The sequence below is a fragment of the Pogoniulus pusillus genome, chromosome 17 (assembly GCF_015220805.1).
Source record: "Pogoniulus pusillus isolate bPogPus1 chromosome 17, bPogPus1.pri, whole genome shotgun sequence".
NCBI lineage: Eukaryota > Metazoa > Chordata > Aves > Piciformes > Lybiidae > Pogoniulus > Pogoniulus pusillus.
The window spans coordinates 16,546,525-16,566,453 of record NC_087280.1 but is presented as its reverse complement, the minus strand read 5'-3'; the positions used below and the strand labels follow the sequence as shown (position 1 = coordinate 16,566,453).

Sequence of the window (19,929 nt, the reverse complement as noted above, 5' to 3'; positions counted from 1 at the left end):
TCCAGGTGTTGGAATCTCCTTGTCACACCAGAAACAGATGAATTCCACTCCTTGTACTTTGATAGCATCAGTGCACTGTGCACCCATATCTACTAAAGCTTTAAACTCTTGTGACTTCCAGTTGCCAAGCCATACAGTCCAATAAACCCAGCTGTCTCCTCCATCTGGCTGGAGGCAGGGCCTCTCTGATTCTGACTGGAATCATCTGCATCTTGTGAAGATGCTTTGGGAGTCCCTTCAGGAGGATCAGAAGCAATATTGTTTCTCCTGTTCTTTTTTGGGTGATTTTCCATTGGAAATGGTGGCAGTGTTGTTATGGAGAGTATTTCCTTGTAATTCAGGGACTCTTGCAGCTGGAACTGGTGTGGCTTTTCTGTCCCACTTCCTCGTGTCCTCCCCGTGGTCACATAAAGTAAAGTCAGAGAGTATGCTGTAGTTTGTACCTCCTAGATTCTTTCCCTTGGACAGGGATGCACCTGCTCCTCACTGCTGAGACATGGGACTGTTCAGGTGGACAGTAGGATGGATAAAGACTGACCACCTCTGGATCTTTCTCCTGTTTTTGTGATGACCTTAGTTCATTCTCATCCCTTGTTAGATGGCCTGCTTTCCTTGTGTCTTTTTTCCATACAGGGGCAGCTGATACTGGTGCAGGCTGGTTCTCTGATGCATCTGCCATGCCTGTTGGTCTGTCTGTAGGCCCAGAGACCTTTTCTTGCCCCTGAGCACTCTGAACAGTGATGAGAAGGCCTTGATAAGCATGGGCCAAGCTCAGTCACACTGCAGTGATTTCTTTTTCTTGAGAGCTTCTGGGCTGACAACAGACTTTTCCCAAACATTTTATACCTTTTTAGCAATGAAATTGCAAATCACCAGCCATGACCACTGCCCTAGGCACTTGTCCATACTGTCCCACACACCCTGCCACTTGTAATTATCCAGCTTTGGGGCAGATCTCCTGCTGATAGTGAGTGAGACCTATATTGCTCTGGACAAAACCTGGCCCATCAATTGTGTTACATTAGCCAGTATCCAGCACGGCTTTAAGCCATTCCCCTGAGGTGCTGCTCAGCACCACAGTGAGCATATCCAGGACCCCAGCACATGGGCCCCAGCTGCCCTCAGAAAGCAAATGGATCAACATAGTGAAAGCACCACAGTGAAACAAATGTATGTGATACCTTCTTAACAAGCCTCAAGCCTTAATTGAATCCTATTGTTATCTCAACCCTTTTGTCTCCTGCCGAAATCGACTGTCCTAGTTAAGACAGCTGTGTTTTGAACCCCACATTGGGTACCAAATATGGACAGTCCTGGGTTAAAACACAGCCTGCTCTCACAAGGAGGGAAGTTTATACAAAACCCCACTCTGGGCTGAGAAAAAGAATATGAAGAGGTAATACAATGTGCAGTTACCTTACAGAAAAGGGCAGCAAAATACAGAAGCAGCAGCAGAAGCCAGTAATGAAAAATGGTTCTCCCCACCCAACCATGCAGCAGCTCAGCCAGCAGGAAAGACCAACACCCCAAAACTGGAAGCATCAACCAGAACAGGAAGCCTCTCACGTTAGAATCTGAACTTCAAGCCCCATGACACTTTACTTCAGCCAGCATGTTCATTTTGAAGCTGGCATGACAGCAGCATGGCACTGAATATGGGTATGGATTCAATTCAACCTGTGAAGGTTGGTTGGCTGTTTTGTGTTCACATTGAGAAGGTGGTTAGGATTGAAATGTTGTCTCTCTTTAACTCTGTTTAAAGAATTCAAAAAAATACACTGTGTCTGTATTTTAGCCAGAACTGGTATCTCCCAAATGGTCTGTGCTCTGAGAGGACAGGGGCAAGCAAATTTCTACTGTTAAAACAGGGAGGTGTAATGTGAGGTAAAATGAGCAAAGTAAGATGATGTTTTTGGTTGAGTAGGATTAAGGGCAATGTGAAAGAATGCTTCTGTTTTGTGTTTGATTAGATGAGTTGTAAACAAAAAATAGCCAATGGAATGTGCATCTTCCTTTACTATGCTGGAAAGGACTAGGTCTTTGAGAAGAACTTAAGAACTTAGGTTTTTTTGCAACCGTAGTGATTCTGTGATTCTCTATCCTCTTTGAAACGGTATTTTTTAAGAACATGATCTGAAAGAAAGTCCAAAGACAAGGCTGTGGTGCTGTTATTGGTGGTTCTTACACCCATAGTGACCAATTCTGAGCAATTCTCTTTTTTAAAAGTCTTAATTGTTGTACCTTTATGCCTTAGAAACAAAAAAAGCAAAAAAATCATTTTGCAGAAATGGATGGCTAGCAAATTGCAGCCATAGGTTAACAACTGCACTATTAATTTGTCTTTTTTTTGCTTGTTGCTTTTTGCTGTTTTTCTTCTTTTTCCTCTTTACATTGCATTTAATAAAGCCCCTGAATAACTGCCATGCCCTCTGAGTACAGCTGCCTGTGTCTGATAGTGAAAGAAGAATTTGGGAATTAAGCAAAACTGGTTTGAACTCCAGTTTGCTACAATTTGCAAAATAATAGCTGCTTACTTACTAGGCATCTTGAAATCATCCTGTTTTTCTCTGTCTTTCTCGAGGGAATTTCACTTGGGGCTTTGTAAGAGTAGAAGAGCAGATTATCTCTCAGTATCTGTAGTGTTAGGGTGGAGGGTGTTTTTGATCTTCAAGTTTGCCTTGTGAAATGGAGTGGAATGGGGGGAGCAGCAGAGGGGTGGGAGCAGCAGAACCGGTGGGTTGTTTTCCAGTAGACCTTTCTCCAAGAGGATTTGCCCTCCATGGAGTGATTTCTTTGTCGTCTTTTTTGGTATGAGTTCAGGTGAAGATTTTCAGAGCTGTTATATTCCATGCTTGCTTCAGCCTTTCGTCTGGGGAGATTTTTTTCTTTGCTGTTAAAATCATACATTCTCTGAGAAGAAGCAGCCCCTCTGTGCAGTCCTGACTTCAGGGGACCTTCACATGTATACTTAGTGCTCTGGAGGATTAGGTCCTGGAATTTTATGACTGATCTGGCTGGATTGTGGTTGCATTGAGTACATCTGTAGAATTATTGCAAGCTTATAACTATTTTTAAGAATAAAGTTTAGAAACTTTTTCATCCTTTACTAATGGACCATTAACCAGGCTTACAAACACATTATGAGAGAATATGTTTTATGTAGGCAATCATAAATGCTAGATAATACAAGAAAAGTGAGCTTTTTGTTATTCACTAAATCTTCCAAATCTAAATTAAAACATACTCATTCCATTCTTTTTAAATGTGCATGAGCCTGTGCATCCTCCTTCACTGGATTAGAAATAACATTTAAATAATACTTAAGAAGCTAATAGAGCACATGAGCTGTTATAGCAAAACAGCAGAACATAGCAGCCTGCATCAACTTAGTAACTTTTTATATTATTTCTGGATGCATTTGGTGAAAAGATTTTACAGCTAAATGAGTGTACACAATTGGTACAGAAATTAATGCAAGTGGCATATTGACCCTGTGCTGTTCTTACTGCACAGGCAGCTTTTAATTTACAATTATGGATGTAGGAACAATTTTTGGACACTTAATAGTGAGGTAACATTTAATACCAAGTCCTGTTATGTATTTGCACTTACATTTAAGTGTAATGACAGTAATGGAGGCATCCTTAAGTTATGATGTGTTGTTAAAAAAGTATATAGCAGTTTAGGAGAGTTAAAAATCATGTAAAAATAAATGCTGCATTCCAACAAGATGAAAGAGAAAGGAAGTGCAGGCTGTAAGCATGGATCCAGCCACTTCTCTGTCCCTAACAGAACCAATTCTGTAGATGGTTACAAAGATGTGATTTCACAATTAAGCATATGCAAGATCCTGCTCCTGAGGGAGTGTTCTGCTTTCCTTGCTGTGCCCATGTATTCCTGCTGTTTCCTTTCTGGGTATCAGCTGTTGCAGTGAGATAGGCTTGCTGGTCTGGCTGCGACCTTTCCCACCAAAGAAGCCCAGATTAGGTTTTGAAGGGTTGCTGCCTTGTGGTCGCAGCAGCACTGCTGTGGTCGTGTGGTGAGCTTGATCAGGGAGGTAATCCAGCTGAAAATTGGTAGTGTTTTTTTGTTCCTCAGCAGTGAGTGGCTAGGGGCAGAGTGAGGCAGAACCACCTCCTTTGGCAGAAGCCCAGGTTTTTGCAGGACTAAGGGACTGTGTACTTGGAGCCTGAGAGATACTTTTCAGCTATGTTGAAATTCACTAATTATAGCAATTTCTGAGTAGCACATCTTTTAATTGAATGGTCTCAGGTCTCGAGAGGAACAGCTTACATCTGAGACCTCCCAGTGTTAGCTGGTAGCTGAAGAGGCTTAAAAAGAATAATAGAAAGAGACTAGGTAAACCAAATATGTAGTTGAGTTTTCATTTGGTGTAACAACAGTGCTACTGTTGTTAATCTGGGCAAAGAGCCTTTGCTTTAGCAGTGGCTTAGAAAAACCCAAAACCAACATGAAAAATGTGGGTAATTTAGATGAGACAGGAAATACATCAGCCAGTTATTTGAGTGGCTGTAAACTAAATAGTTCAGTGTATAGGGGAGAAATGTTCTGAAATGACTCAAGGAAGGGATTTGCTTTCATGTATGGTAAACCAAGATGTTACCTTCAAATTAGTTTTTAACTTTTCCAGAACAAACCCTCCCCACCCTTTCTTGCCTGTGCTGTTCTTTTCACAGCTGCATTTGTTCTCCCCTCATTGCCCTGGGGATTGACTGGGCTTCATAAAGTTGTACAAATTCCGCTGCCGAAACCTAAAAATGTCTTGGAGCAAGCAGTTAGATGGCAGTGTCAGTTTTTAGCTTGCTGTGGTTTTGGGGAGCAGGGTCTTTCTTACCAAGTCTTTGATTTTGAGTTTTCTTTCTTTTTTTTTTTTTTAGGTGGACATGTTTTCTTTTACTAGTGAAGACTTTCTGATGTGTTGGTAAAAACTACTAGTAGGGTTATTTCTGATTTATGTTCAATGTTACTTAGACAAAGTCTTGATTATACTTGGAAATGAATATACAAGGCTTACTGCCAGTGAGTACCCACAGGAAATGAACAATTGGGAAGTATTAATTCACTGCTCGGTGTCTCTGCAAACATCTGTTGAGAAGCAGTTGTCATCCTGAGTCTTGTCCGGACAAGAGGAGGGTGAATTCCAGCCGAACTTTCACATCCTGACAGCTGAGAGTCTGGCCTTTCACCTGGATTCACTTGCCTCAGGGGCACCCAGCAGAAGGAACTGTAATGTCCATGACTCTGTGCCACAGGCATGATGCTGGTGAAGGGTCTGGGGAGCAGGTGTTATGGGGCCGAGGGAACTGGTGGTGTTTAGTCTGGAGAACCCCAGGCTGAGGAGAGATGTCATTGCTCTCTACAACTCCCTGAAAGGAGGGTTAGAGTGATGTGAAGTTTGGTCCTTTCTCTCCCTGCTACTAAGTGGTAGGATGAGAGAAAATGGCCTCAAACTATGCCAGGGAGGTTTAGGCTGGACAAGAGGAATATTTCTTTCCCAGAGGGGTTGTCAAGTCCTGGAATAGGCTTCCCACCAATGTGGTTGAATTCCCATACCTGGAGGGATTTAAAAGCTGCAGAGATGTGGTGCTGAAGGATATTCTTTAGCACCAGTTTTGGTAGTATTTGGTTAATAGTTTGACTTGATGACCTTAAAGGTATTTTCCAACTAAAATGATTCTGTGATTCTATGCAAAATGAGTAAGAATGGAAGCAGATTATTTTACTTTACAGCCTGAGAACTAGGACAGGAATAGAATCATAGAATCAACCAGGTTGGAAGAGACCTCCAAGATCACCCAGTCCAACCTAGCACCCAGCCCTATCCAGTCAGCTAGACCATGGCACTAAGTGCCCCATCCAGTCTTGTCTTGAACACCTCCAGGGACCCTCCACCACCTCCCTGGGCAACTCATTTCAATGCAAATCACTCTGTCTGTGAAGCACTTCCTCCTAACATCCAGCCTGTGCCTCCTCCAGCGCAATTTGAGACTGTCCCCTTGTTCTGTTGCTTGTTGCCTGGCAGAAGAGACCAACCCCACCTGGCTACAGCCTCCCTTCAGGTAGTTGTAGACAGCAATGAGGTCTGCCCTAAGCCTCCTCTTCTGCAGGCTGCACACCCCCAGCTCCCTCAGCCTCTCCTCACAGGGCTGTGCTCCAGGCCTCTCACCAGCTTAGTCACCCTTCTCTGGACACGTTCCAGTGCCTCAATATCTCTCTTGAATTGAGGGATCCAGAATTGGACACAGTAGTGTCTGGTTCTTTAGGTGAATCTTCTGATTCTTCTTCATCATCTTCTAAGGGTTTTTTTAAAAAAAACTTGAAACCCCCTGGCAGCTCCTTCCCTTTTCCAGTGTTTTTTACCACTCAGCATTGTTCTGTGCTTTTTCTAGAGCTTTTTTCAGTGTGGTGGGAAGATGAGTCAGCAGGTTTAATGCAGCAAATACAGCCATCACAGAATGCATTTTTTTGTGGGGGGGAAGGAAAAAATCTGGTTACAGATATATTTGTGTATTTCTATATGCCTTGATACAGTCTATAGGTAACAAAAAATGATTAATTTTTCTCCTCTGTCTCCAGTGGCAAATGTTTGGTGTTATGCAATTCATCATTTGAAATACAGGCAAGCATTAAGCCCTCCATTCGTGGCCTTCTGTGAATCCCAGTTAAGGGAGTTTTTGTATGCTTTCATCTCAATACTCTGGCAATTTTCTTTCTCAGTCCCTGATGTTGGCTGCAGCTTTTGATGAAGTTTGTGCTTCTGCATTCCGTGTTCAGCTCTTGCGCAGAAAGCATCTCAGTTCTAATCCTGCCTTTTTCGTGGCTTTGTAAAACAATACTGTAACTTCATCTTTTTTTATTGTGTTGCCTCTCAAAGGCCGTGCCCCCACCACATCTGGGAGTCATGAGGATACTGTTACTGTTGCAGGTATCTGTCCCTGGTTTTTGTCATTAAAGTCATTAAAAAGTTGAGAGTCATACTGTTACTGTTGCAGGTATCTGTCCCTGGTTTTTATCATTAAAAAGTTCAGAGTCAAAGCAATGGCAAGCAGGACTTGTGTGAATACAGGTGTTGGCTGATGATCAGAACTTCGAAAGTTCTATTTATCCCTTGTGTTTTAAACACATGATAAATACCTCCTCTTTTTCTGTCTATAAGGAAGTGTTAATTACCCTATGGTTCTTTTGTTGTAGTTGTATGTAGTGCTAGGAAACATCAGTGAGAGGTTCGGAGAGAGTTCCTGAAGGGGACATCCAGAACTTGGATTTCTGGTTCTGGCAATTCTATTCTTGAATTGCTTAATTTCAGATGGCAAAATTTACTTGTGATGAGCTCGGGATTCAGTGATACAGTAAGTCCTGAGGAAGTTTTTTATCTGAGAAGAAAGGAAAAACAACCAGCCAACCAAACCACCGACTGCATTGTTCAGCCGCAAAGCTAAATATGTGAAAGGGGTGCTAGAGCCTTGCTGGCAGCTACTCTCTCAGCAGTGGTTTAGAACAGCTGCAAAAAAAAAGCTGGTAGTGAGAGAGGCACCCAGGGCATCCATCTGCTATCTGTCCTTTAGCACCACTGCTCACATATGTGGCCTTATTCTCTTTTGTGAGCCCTGTCTTCAGTTCCAACATGTTATTTGGCTTGCTTTGACTTAAGCACTCTGAAATACTTAACAGGGTAGTGGTTAGGCTAAAGCAAAACAGGGAGGCAGCATAAAGCCTGGATTCCTACCTGGCAGCTCAGCCTGTAAACAGCTTCTGAAGTTAAATTGTCTCCTTGGTTGGAGACTCAAGAAAAGAAATTCTATCACATTTTCTTTAAAATAATTGCATTCAGCTATAGAAAAATGATAATTCTTACAGTCTAGCAAGATACCTTCCTTTTTCTGGATAGAACAGTACTTTCCTAATGCTTCTGTTTTACATATCTTTTATTAAGGAATACATTTTAATCAAATTCACTGCCTTTTACTGAGTAATTTATTTCTGGCATTATTAAACTTCCAAATACACCTGGTCATCTGTTGCATTGTGAGAGTAGACTGGAATTTTCAGCTGTTAACATTCATGCTAGAGGTGAGAGGTACATTAGTCAATCATATACCCCACTTAATGGTAAGAATTACTTATGAAGGACCTCTGACATTTTGCAAGGATTGAAAATAAGCAGGAATTGAAAGGTAGTGTATTTCTCCAAAATGACTTCTCTGCATGCACAGCAAGTTTGGGTCTTGAACTGTTGTTTTAATTACAAGTTTTATGAGGTCACACTGAAGTTAGCCCAGACAGACACCTCTGCAGTCAGCTATGAGACTGCTGTAATTGTTTTCATCCTCTGTGTTTTCCTGTGAACTGCCCTTTGTTAAAGGAAGAGTTAAATACAGATTTGTCTTATTGCCTGGGTTTGGCACCCTTGTGCCAAATAGTAGTCTGTCTTTTCAAAACCACAGAATGTCTTCATGTTCCTAATACTTTATTTCAGCTCCCTGATTGAGGTTGCTCATGGAAATTATCTAGTGAACTGCCTACTTTCTTCTCTAAATTGACAGTTGTGTAGGCTTGGGGAAAGCATTACTGTTACTGTTCTGGAAAACAACCCCCAAGCCTCTATCCTCTTGTGACAGTAGATCTGAAAGTGAACGTACTTCTTTCTGCTTTCACTCCATACTAATTGTTCAGCTTGCAAAACTGATAGTAATAACTTTGAACAACTGTTTGACAAATTGCTGTTAAAGACTATGTCAGAGGTTTTTTTTTAACTCTCAACACATTCTTTTTCTTCCCTCTTAAGTAGACGTCAGGCTTGAGTACAGCTTTAGTGTAGCCTTTAGGGATGAGTATATGATTAACTTGTCACTAATGTGAATTAAAATTCTCAAGAATGTGGAGTATTATTAGTATGAATTAAGAAGGATTTATTTTCTGGGTTTGTTATGATATGTACTAGTAGACTAAAGGCAGCATTTCTCTTATTACTGGTTCAAAGAGAGCAAGTATGCTCTCAAATGTTAATACATCTCTTGCAGGACTGTTTTCTTCAGTAATGGAGAGGCTGCCCCCAAAAGCATGAAATGAGAAGTCTCGTTTCGTCCTTCTACCGGTCTTTGTATATAGGGTGAGAGCACTTTGCCGAACCTGTTAACTCCCCCTTGCCCAACCTGCGTGTCAGAAATAAGCATTTGCCCAGTGTCCCCTACTCAGTTGTATCAGCAGTGGCCACCTCTGAGAAATGTGCACATGTTGACAGCACTGTTAAATCACAAAGGGTTTTAGTGTTTAAAAAGAAAAAACCTACAACCAAACCTTAAGGGAGCAGGCTCCAAATGTGACTTGAAGTGATGGTATTTGTGACAAACATTGTCCATTCAAGGGGTTGTGGATAAGACCATGTGCATCTCTGAAGAGCAGAGAATAGACTATTTGGAGGTGTTGCTGTGCACCCAGTATTCTTCTTTCTCAGCATCTGCTTTTGACTTTGTCAGAAGGTGAAATAGTGGGATAGGTGAGACAATTCTGAAGGTCTTAGATGAGATGGCTTTGAGTCTGAAAGACTTGGCGTATCCCACACTGTCATCCTCCTCAGCAAAGTTTTCTCACCTCTGACATTCCACAAACTGACTGCAGAAAAGGTGGACGTGGGTTCCTACAAGATTGCCTGCTGGCCTTTGAAAGTGTGGATTTTGCAAAGTGTAAATTGACAGTAATAGAGGTGAAATTTTTCCATGTACATCGGAGTCATTGTTTCCTGGGGTGTGGTTGTGTGCATTTGGCAGGAGACCACACAGACTCGATTCTGTTCTACTTTCTTTTTAAACTTCTGAGGTTACAGAAGTGCTGCGTGACTGGGAGAAGGACACTGAGGATCCAGAGATGGTGACATTCTGTGGAACTGCACTGTTCCTTTAACAAATGGAGGAACCAGCACTGACCTCCCAGTGGCTTCATTCAGATGATCACATTACCAGAGCTGGATTCTCTCCCTAGTGCAGTATGTTTAGTATGTGCTTGGCTTTAAAACTGATAGCAATCAATTAAATGATAACCCATTGCTTTAGAGTAGTGCTTGGAACAGCAGAGCACTGAGGTGATTTGATGATTTCCCACTTTGATGGAACTCTGGCAAAGGCGTAGAGCTTTGACAGGGAAAAAACAACTCCAAGACTGCAGCAGGTAATGGTGATGAATTTTAATAGGAATTTTTGTCTCTGAATAAAAGTTTTACATAAGATTAAGTAACTACTAGTGCTGCTTCTGGAGGCAGGCATTAGCACACCAGCATGCTGCTACTTTTAGATAGCAAAGCTTCCTTAACGTTTTCATGGTGATGAACTCACTTAAGTGTTTCCTCTTCTGTAGTTTATATGTATTGCTTTACTTTCCTTTGTGAAACTTCATGTACAATGATTTCCTTACCCTCCTATTTCTAGATGTGCTCTGCGCTGCAGTTTGGCTGTGATGCTTTTGTGTGGTGAAGGGGATGGTATTCTTTAGAGTCAAAAGTGAAACTACCAAAGTCCTGCCACCTAGAAATACAGTTACCATCACCCATCTTGATAGCACAAAGGTTATTCTAAAACACTTATTTGCATTTGAAATTCATTAGTATTTAGTGCTTCAAGCAGTGGGCTGGAGCAAAAAATTTTGGTTCTGTCCTCATGTCTGGCATTCAATTATCAAACTACCTGGAGATGTTACTTATAGTTACATTCTGAATAGTAATGCTGACAGTGCATTTATCTTTCACAAAAAAGTCTGCATTTAGAGAACTGGTCCTGAAAAATTCAAGTGAGATCTGAACTTCCTTGCTGCCGTCGTCTTGCACGTCACTGCCAGTAATGAAGGATTCACCATTAGAGCTTAGAACATTTTGGTGATGTTGCTGATGACCCATGTTCTAAATGGAGAAACCTGGTGTGGGGGAGTAATGCTTTTCCATCTCTGAGAGCCTTGGGAATCTTCTGACTGGTGTTTGAACAAGGAAACAAGTAATAACTTACACTTCTAAGCAAGGAAATGCATGTGTTCTGAGTACCAAGTCTGAAATTGAAGTGAGCAGTGCAGAAATACAGAGGTGCATTGCATTAAGCTAAAATAGATGTGCTAAATCCTATCCTGGCAAATATTTTGTTACTAAAACATCAACATGACTGACTTGTTTTATCACACTAGCAGTTTGTTGGCTCCAACATCTGTGTTGTCTCCAAACCTGGACAGCCCCTTCTGCTGGAAAGAAAAACTGCATAGTTGTATTCTTCAAAACCAAGCCAGAAAAGCCTTGCTACATCCTATTTCTGTGACATTCTTTTGTTTTTCCAAATGAGCAGCCCTGCCTCCTTAAGTGATCTCTAAAGTGCCAGCAGATTTCTTCTCAAAACTTGTAAGATAAAGATCTCTTGTTGCTGTGGCTCACTGGACCAGATTTTTGAAAGGAAACTGAATTTTCTCAAGATAATTTTAGTGTTAAGTATATACACACTTTAGAGGGATCTAAGGTGTTGCTCTCTGGGCTCCTCTGAAAATCTGTCTCTGTATGAGAAATTAACCAAGCTCCTAAACATAATATTGAAATAATACTATTATTAGGAGCTTGATACATTTTTATTTCAAAGATGTTTGACTTAATTCAACAAAACTGTTGCTCTTACATTGTCTGGATGTTTCTCTGAGTTGTGTTGTATCCTCCAAATTCTCTTGGCTCCTTTTGGAAGGGGGACCCAGGCAGTGGATGGCTCTTTCCTGTGTGGTCCTGACTTCTTTAAAGCAGTGTTACACGATAATAGATCTGTGGCTGCAGAAGTCCCATCCAACAAACCTGCTTCATTCATGTGTTTTGTAGGGTATACTTAGCAGCCACCATCTTGATATAAGCACAGGTCAAAGGTACTGTGAAACAGTTTACTTTTAATGAACATAAACCATCAGGTTGGTGTACTTCTGAGAAGGAGACTGTCTTGTCCTCAAAAATACCAGAGATCTCTGTTATGCATTCCCACTAGTGGTGTAGGGTTTTACAGAACAAACAGTAATCTGTACTTCTGACAAATACCAGTGTATAACATCCTACTCAATAAAAAAAGAATACTGGTTTTATGCTGCTGTCAATTGTGTATGGAAAGCCTGGTGCTGTTCAAATCTGCTACAGGACTGAAAAACCTGAGTGAGCAAGCAAGCAGTGTGTGCCTGGCCTTGCAAGTCACTAACCAGAGCACTTCAGCTCCTTCCTGACTGCAGGCAGTGAGCCTGGGGAGCGTATGGGGGCCAGACTGGCTGGGGTTGTTGCTGTATCTTCTTAGAAACACAAATTCCCTCTTCCTCACAATCCCTCCTAGAGTTTCTGTCCAGAGTTCATTGTTCTCTAGTTAACTGTAGGATTTGTTTGCTTTACTGGACTTTACTTCCATTTGAGGGGAATAAAATAATCCAGTGATTAATCTGCTTTACATTTTGCATTTTAGAAATTAGATTTCAAAAACGTGTCTGTCTTTTAGTGGGTCATCTTTAAAACAGTCTGTCAGTCAGATTAATGTTATGTTCCTGTAAGCTAAGCTTATCTACATGGAGGAGCTTCATTGTGGATGCTCTAGGTTATTTGTTGTATGATTATATTCAAGTGTCATTACTCTGATAAGAAAGCATGATACAAGGGCAGAAATAGGGGTATGTTTCTCCCTGTGGGATAGCCTGAGAATGAAGTATCTGCAACAAAATGATTTTTTTTTATACTAAGCTAAAGATACTTAATGCAGTAGAAGTGCAGTAGATTAAATGCTTCAGAATTTACTCTGTAAAACTGTTGTGGCTTGGAGCAGCATTGCCATGTGACATTTGCTCAGGGTGAGTGATCTGTGAAACTTGCTCACAAGTGTTGCCTGGTCATCTTATGCTTGGACTCCCCTTTCCATCAAAGGTCTCATTCTGTTTCCTCTAGTTAGCTCTCTTAAACATTATAATTTCCTAAGTTAGCCATTGCATCCTGTCTCACACGTTTAAACCAATAAACAAAGTGGGGGTGCACTGCCATTTCATTGATTGTGATAGGAAGGAGCTGTGAATATTTATATTACTTTTATTTGTCTGTCTTAAATATTACAAATGGTCAAACCAAGACTGTTACCCTGCCTGGAAGTGCAGGCTCTTTAATAAATGAGTTGGGTAATTCTGTCGTTCTGTTGAATCTGGGGCTTACTTGTCATCGCTGCAACAAAACAAGGGGACACAGTTTCAAGTTGTGCCAGGGGAGGTCTAGTCTGGATGTTAGGAGGAAGTTGTTGCCAGAGAGAGTGACTGGCATTGGAATGGGTTGCCCAGGGAGATGGTGGATTCACCGTCCCTGGAGGAGTTCAAGCAAAGCCTGGATGAGGCACTTAGTGCCATGGTCTGTTTAATTGGACAGAGCTGGGTGCTGGGTTGGACTGGATGATCTTGGGGGTCTCTTCCAACCTGGCTGATGATAGGATTCTTGGAGAATTAATTTGCCGTCTTCTGGACTGGCCAGTCCCTTACTGGGCTGTCAGGGAATGTCATGTTTCAAAAGTGGACATTGCTGAAGCAAAAAATGGAGTTTTCTTGATTATTGGTGCAATTAAATCATTGGGGGCTTTTAATGGAAGTGGTTCAGGCTCTGAAGAAATAGATTCTGTTCCTAGCACTTTTCATCCTACCAACACTGTATTCTTTTGAGTGGATTGTTAATTATAGAATAATATAAGAATCAGTAGATAAAATATTTAGACAAACTATAGGGAATGGCAACACAACCATTGAAAATGAGGAACTAAAAATGGTGTGGAGTGGTGTGTTGTGATTCGTGAGATCTCTGGTCATAAATACTGAGTCACTCTGGTAAGTACTGAAACTTGATATGAATGAATTTGGAGAACTTCAAAGATGAGGAGAATGGGTGTCACCTGTATGTGTTTGTCACTGTTTTATCTGGAATTAGATGTTTACTTCAGTCAGAGTGCCAGTAATATGTCTCTGTTGTGGAGATGACTGTGCAAGTTGGATCCTTACAGGTTATATAGGTGTAAAAATGCAGTGCATTTAATCTCTGACCTCAGTGCTCTTACTCTTCTTCTTGCAATCCTGCTGGGTAGGCTCGAACAGCTCAGTAATCAGTCTGTTCTTTCTCTCTTGCACAGGACAAATTTGGAAGCACTTCAGAAGAAGCTGGAAGAACTAGAGTTGGATGAGCAGCAACGAAAGCGTCTTGAAGCATTCCTTACCCAGAAACAAAAAGTTGGAGAGCTAAAGGATGATGACTTTGAGAAGATCAGTGAGCTAGGAGCTGGAAATGGTGGGGTTGTCTTCAAAGTATCTCACAAGCCTTCTGGTCTCATAATGGCAAGAAAGGTGAGTGCTTCAAAAATAGGAGCTTAGGAGAGATTTTTATTAAGGAGGTTGTCTCTGAATTAGAGAAATAAGTAGTGTTGACACATGGAAAAAAAATGACTATTTTGTGCCAACTTTCAGAGAAGATGGTGTGTTTCAAAAAGGAGGAAAGGTTGTGCTTGCTTATCCTAAACTTCCCAGTTACCAAAGGCATAAATGGGGGAAAAGTGACAATATCTGCTATTCTGGGCTGTAAGTTTAGAGGAATGGAAGAGTTATCATCTGTCTCAAAGATCTTCCTTCCCAGCTGCAGACCAGAACAGGGCCTCTGGACGATGCTGGGAAGAAAAAGAGAACTCAAAGACCTAAGAATGAGGGAATGCACTGGAGTACAGTGGTATCTCCTGTTTTCTAGTTTTATCATGCAGGTGGTTTCTGTGCAAAAAGGTACTTGTCTTTCTGGCTAGAGTGGCTTTCAGGGATTCAGCTCTCTGCTTTACAACCAATAGCAGTTGTGACCTAGTTAGAGAACTGAGGGCTGTTTTTTGTAAACTGAAATAGCTCGATGTTGTAACTCTCATTTTGTTTACGTGAGGAGCTCTCAGTATGCCTGGGAACCAAATACAGTAAGGCAAATGCCTGATCTGTTCGGGTACCTCATGCCTTTGAGAAGGATACAACAGGTCACACTCAAATCCCAGTATTATACTACTTGGAAAACTTCCTTCTGTTTTATGGTGAGAAGTTGAAAGAGTTCAGGTAGTTCTTTTTGCTGAAGATGATGCTCTTCTCCTCTTAAAACTAATGGAAAATGTGCCTGTACTGGCTTGAGGAGACCATGGTTCCTACACTGATGGTTTGGAGAGAAGCAAAGAAAAATGTCCATTTCTGAGGTGTGAGAATGACAAAATGCACAAATAGCTGAGATCTTTTTGAACTAAATCCCTTTAACTGTTTGGTTTTGTGGGGTGTGTTCTTGAATTTATTTGTTGTTTTTTTTTTTCCACTGGATGATCTCTAGGTCTCTTCCAACCAGATATATTCTGTATTTAATTGGGTTTTCTTAACTTACTGTGGGTTTAACAGGAAATTTTGCCCCAATTCATTAATATTTGGTGTAACACAGATGTTTGAACTGCAGTTTTTCTTTCATCTGTTGACTGAAATTTGATTTCTAGATCATCTCTTCATTTTCCTTTCACTAAAGAAATGCATTTCATGTGTTGTATGAAAAAAAGCAGTCAGGTGGAACAAAGTGTTTTATGTAATCTCCCATTTGGCTTTAGTCAGTCTGGGGAACTTTTAATTTGAGGTTCAGCTCATTCCTTCCACTAATGCTTTACAAACACCTGTGCAGAGATTTTTCAGCAGCTGCTCTTGAGTCAGTATGTCTTTGACACATTTCCTTTTAGACTTTTGTTTATGGCTTTTCTTCAACATTCAATGCTTCAGTTTCTGAACTATTCATTTGAAAAAACCCCAAACAGGTAAGTGAAGAAAATGGACTGGAATAATAAGTTTCTGATAGAGAAGTAGTTTGTGAGAGATATAAATCCCATCTTTTCCTGAGTGCTAATGTTTTGGCTTTCTCATGCTGTGTTGCAGTGGGTTTTATCCCATTGCCAGTAAGAAAATAATGATGGATTATTTTACAGTAAAGTCAGAATAATTCTTGTTGGAAGGGACCTCAGGAGGTTGTGTAGTCTAACTTCCTACTGAATGCACAGTCAGCTGTGAGATCAGAGCAGCCTGCTCAGGGCCTGATGCAGCTAGGTATTGAAAACCTCTCTGAACAGCCTGTTCCTTCTGAAAATAACGAGTGGATTATCTTACAGTTAATTCACCTAGAGATAAAGCCAGCTATTCGAAACCAGATCATTCGCGAACTGCAAGTTCTACACGAGTGCAACTCTCCCTACATAGTAGGCTTCTACGGAGCTTTCTACAGTGATGGAGAAATCAGCATTTGCATGGAACATATGGTAAGTCCATCTTAATCTGTCTTAGCTTGAAGCTATTGACAGACCAAAGAATCAAACACTGCTTTTTGGATTTGCTCTTTAGATTGGGTAAGGATACGATCTGTCTTATCCCTTTCTCCAGTATCTACTTTGTAGTAGAATCTATACACTTGTAGCCTCCCAACTACCTCTCCTTTATCTGTGGTCTTTTATGCTTTGATTTGTTTAAAAACATTTACCCAACTCTGCTACTTGCAGCTAAACCCAAATGGGAACAAGTGTCTGTTTCCATGCAGAATGGACCAGATCCCTCTCATGCTACAGCTGTGTAGTCCTCAGTAACTATGGTAATGATTCCAGTTAATGCTTAGTTAGCTGAATCCAGGTTTTGTCTCACTTTTTCTCTAATTTTACACAAACGTAAAAGAACAGTGCACAGAAGTGAACAAGTCCAGAAGAATCTATAAACAACTTTTTAAATGCCAAAAAAAACCCCCATTTTTAACTATGTTTTTGTTTTAATACAAAAGTACACTTTCTTCTTGACATCTGTTTGCCTTTCTCTAACCATATGGAGCCAAACCCTTACAAGTAAATTTTTGGTAGCTAAAGGTCAGTCAAATTTTTTCCTCACTTGCTTAGTGGAGGATGTTTTTAACAATAAGAAATACTTAGATCTGAAGACCTCTTTATTTTTTTTTTTTGCCTTGAGGAAAGGAAAAAGGCAGCTTCTGTGGAGAGAGAGCTTATTTTTTTTCTGGAAAGTACTTGTGATTGTTTTAATGCTTCTCTGGTCTTCTCTTACGGAAATTTTTAGCAGGAATCGATGGTTGCCTAGGAACAAGTGATCAGGAGCCAGTTCTTAAGCATGTGCTAGCCGAATAGAAGGTGTGCATACCCCAAAGTACAAATGGCTCTTGGGAATTGTAGAGAAGAAAGTTTCTCCAAATTGAAAAGAAAAAATGAAACCTGGGAAAGGAGAGGTTTAAAAATGACAGCCTGGGCCTTGTTTCAGAGTATCACAGTATCATCAGGGTTGGAAGAGACCTCACAGATCATCAAGTCCAACCCTTTACCACAGAGCTCAAGGCTAGACCATGGCACCAAGTGCCACGTCCAATCCTGCCTTGAACAGCTCCAGGGACGGCGACTCCACCACCTCCCTGGGCAGCCCATTCCAGTGTCCAATGACTCTCTCAGTGAAGAACTTTCTCCTCACCTTGAGCCTAAATCTCCTCTGGCTCAGCCTGAGGCTGTGTCCTCTTGTTCTGGTGCTGGCCACCTGAGAGAAGAGAGCAACCTCCTCCTGGCCACAACCACCCCTCAGGTAGTTGTAGACAGCAATAAGTACGTTATTAAACGTCACAAGTGCACATCTGCAATTGCTATGCTTATGCTAACACATACCAACAGAGGTGGTAATTCCAAGTAGAAATTAGAGGCCTGAAGAATCTCAGTTTGCTCATCAGTGAGAAAATTAGCAGGGTTTACAAGTTCCTGAGCGGGGACCACTACATCTGACAGTAAATACCTCTTAAATTGAAGAGGAGGTGATGTGGAATCTGGTGTTTCATGCTGAATCTGGTCTGAGTCCAACTGGATATGAGATTTTACACACAGAACAGTTGATCAATAAGAAATGATAGAGGGAAGGATTATTTAAATCGTAGTCTAAATGAAGCCATTAAGCTGCTGGCTTAATGAGGAGCATCGGGTGGAAGGTTTTGGTCTCCTTTTGGATAAAAGGTGAGATGAGAGCCTCCATTGTCATCTTTTCTTGTGCATAACTTTCTTTCAAATCCTGCCAGTCAGAACTTTTATTTTTAGCACTGAACCACAAAATGTATGAATATGAACAAAAAGTTGGAGGTGGAAAAGGCACAGAACTTGAAGACTTGAGTGTTTGATATTTTTAGGAACATAAATCCAAAATCAATGCATAACTTCACTTAGCAACAGGTATTTAATAGGCAAAAGGATTGGAGTCTGTCTCAAAAACTCTGAAGGGTGCAGCCAACACTAGACATCTGAATTGTGTTCAGCCTCATCCAGGTCTGGAGCTAGTTTTCAGGAAGGGGGGGAGGAGATGGGTTGGTTTGTTTGGTATTTTTTTAGTATGAAATCTTTGGTAACATATCAGTGTCTCAGCAGAGACAGCTGTCCAGAAATGCAGGGTGGTTGTACAAGAGGTTTATACAGATTTTTTCTGTTGGTGTATTTTTAACCCAGTGTGGTGTATGTGGGTGTGTTTTTTACAAAAATAGGTGATCAAATGGGTATTTTTAAGTCCTTTCCTTCTCATAAGTGTTTTAGATTGCAGTTCTCAAATCATAAAACTTTGCATTCTAGCCTTTCTCTTTACTTGTTATAGTGGTGAAGAAAGCTTCCAAAGGATAATTTGAGGTGGAAAACAATTACTTTCTCAGGTTGGGGTTTTTGTCTTGTGTACTGGGGGATGTCAAATGTTGATCTTGACATCAGGATGATGGATTTTTTTAATCTGAGAAACAACTTTCTTAATCTCTCTCTGTGCACAAGCCTATTGTTGAATCAGTTGCTAAAAATAGCATTTTGTTTACAGTTTTTTCTCTTCAAAAGCCCCTAGCAACACTGGAATATATGTGACTTTGGAGATGTGTGCATACATTGTTTGTTCAACCTAAGACCAGCAAGGATGTTACTTGCCAGGAAACTTTAAAAGCTTTTCTTCCCCTTTTGGCACTTTGTGAGCTGTGTCAAATCAACCTCAATTATTGAACACGGAGAAGTAACAGAGACCAACTCCATGTAGGATCTCACCTGGGAGACAAGTGGAACAGAAATCTGGGTTTAATAGTGTGGCACAAGCACATGTTGACTGCACTCAACACTGATGAGGACACACCTCGAGTATTGTGTTCAGTTCTGGGCCTCTCACTACAGGAAGGACATTGAGGTGCTGGAAAAGGGCACTGAGGCTTGTGAAGGGTCGAGCACCTGGCCTGTGAGGAGTGTCTGAGGGACCTGGGGATATTCTGATTGGAGAAGAGGAGCCTGAGGGGAGACCTCATTGCTCTCTACAAATCCCCAAAGTGAGGTTGGAGTGTTGGGGGCAGCCTCTGTTCCTTGGTGTCAAGTGACAGGACTGGAGAAAATGGTTTCACTAGGGGAGGTTAAGGCTGGATGCTAGGAAATACTTCTTCACTGAAAGGGTTCTTAAGCGTTGAGAATGGTCTGGCTTGGGCAGTGGTGGAGTCAACATCACTGGAGGTGTTTAAGCACTGTGTGGACCTCCTGCTTAGGGTCATGGTTTGGTGTTGGTTCTTCAGTGCTGGGTTGAAGGTTGGACAGATGATTTTTGAGGTCTCTTCCAACTGGCTGTTTTCTGATTGCGTGCAGGAAGAGAACTGTCTTGTCTAGTGTGATGGATTTTTCATCCCTGTAATCAGGATGGTAGAACTTTTCTATGCTGCTTCAGTCATCCTCATTTTGCCTTTAGATGGGGAGAGGGTATCATGGGATGGCTGTGAAATGAAAACTGCATCTTACTGCGTAGCACTGGAGGGTACAGAAACCTGCAAAATCCCTAATGCTTGGTGCTATTCGTGGACAGTACTTCCTTAACAAGATCCAAAGCATGGAA

At 41.3% G+C, this 19,929-nt stretch overlaps 2 protein-coding genes across 2 annotated transcripts in view; one reads left to right on the top strand and one right to left on the bottom strand.

Moving 5' to 3' along the window:
- The window catches only part of MAP2K1 (mitogen-activated protein kinase kinase 1), a 40,372-nt gene that overhangs the window by 5,356 nt on the left and 15,087 nt on the right, over window positions 1-19,929 (top strand). Inside the window, exons 2-3 of the mRNA XM_064157941.1 lie at window positions 14,157-14,367; window positions 16,182-16,328. Coding sequence (XP_064014011.1) covers window positions 14,157-14,367; window positions 16,182-16,328 — 358 coding nt within the window. The remainder of the gene's footprint in view (window positions 1-14,156; window positions 14,368-16,181; window positions 16,329-19,929) is intronic.
- MEGF11 (multiple EGF like domains 11) overlaps window positions 1-19,929 on the bottom strand; it is a 408,774-nt gene that overhangs the window by 382,645 nt on the left and 6,200 nt on the right. The window lies entirely within an intron of this gene.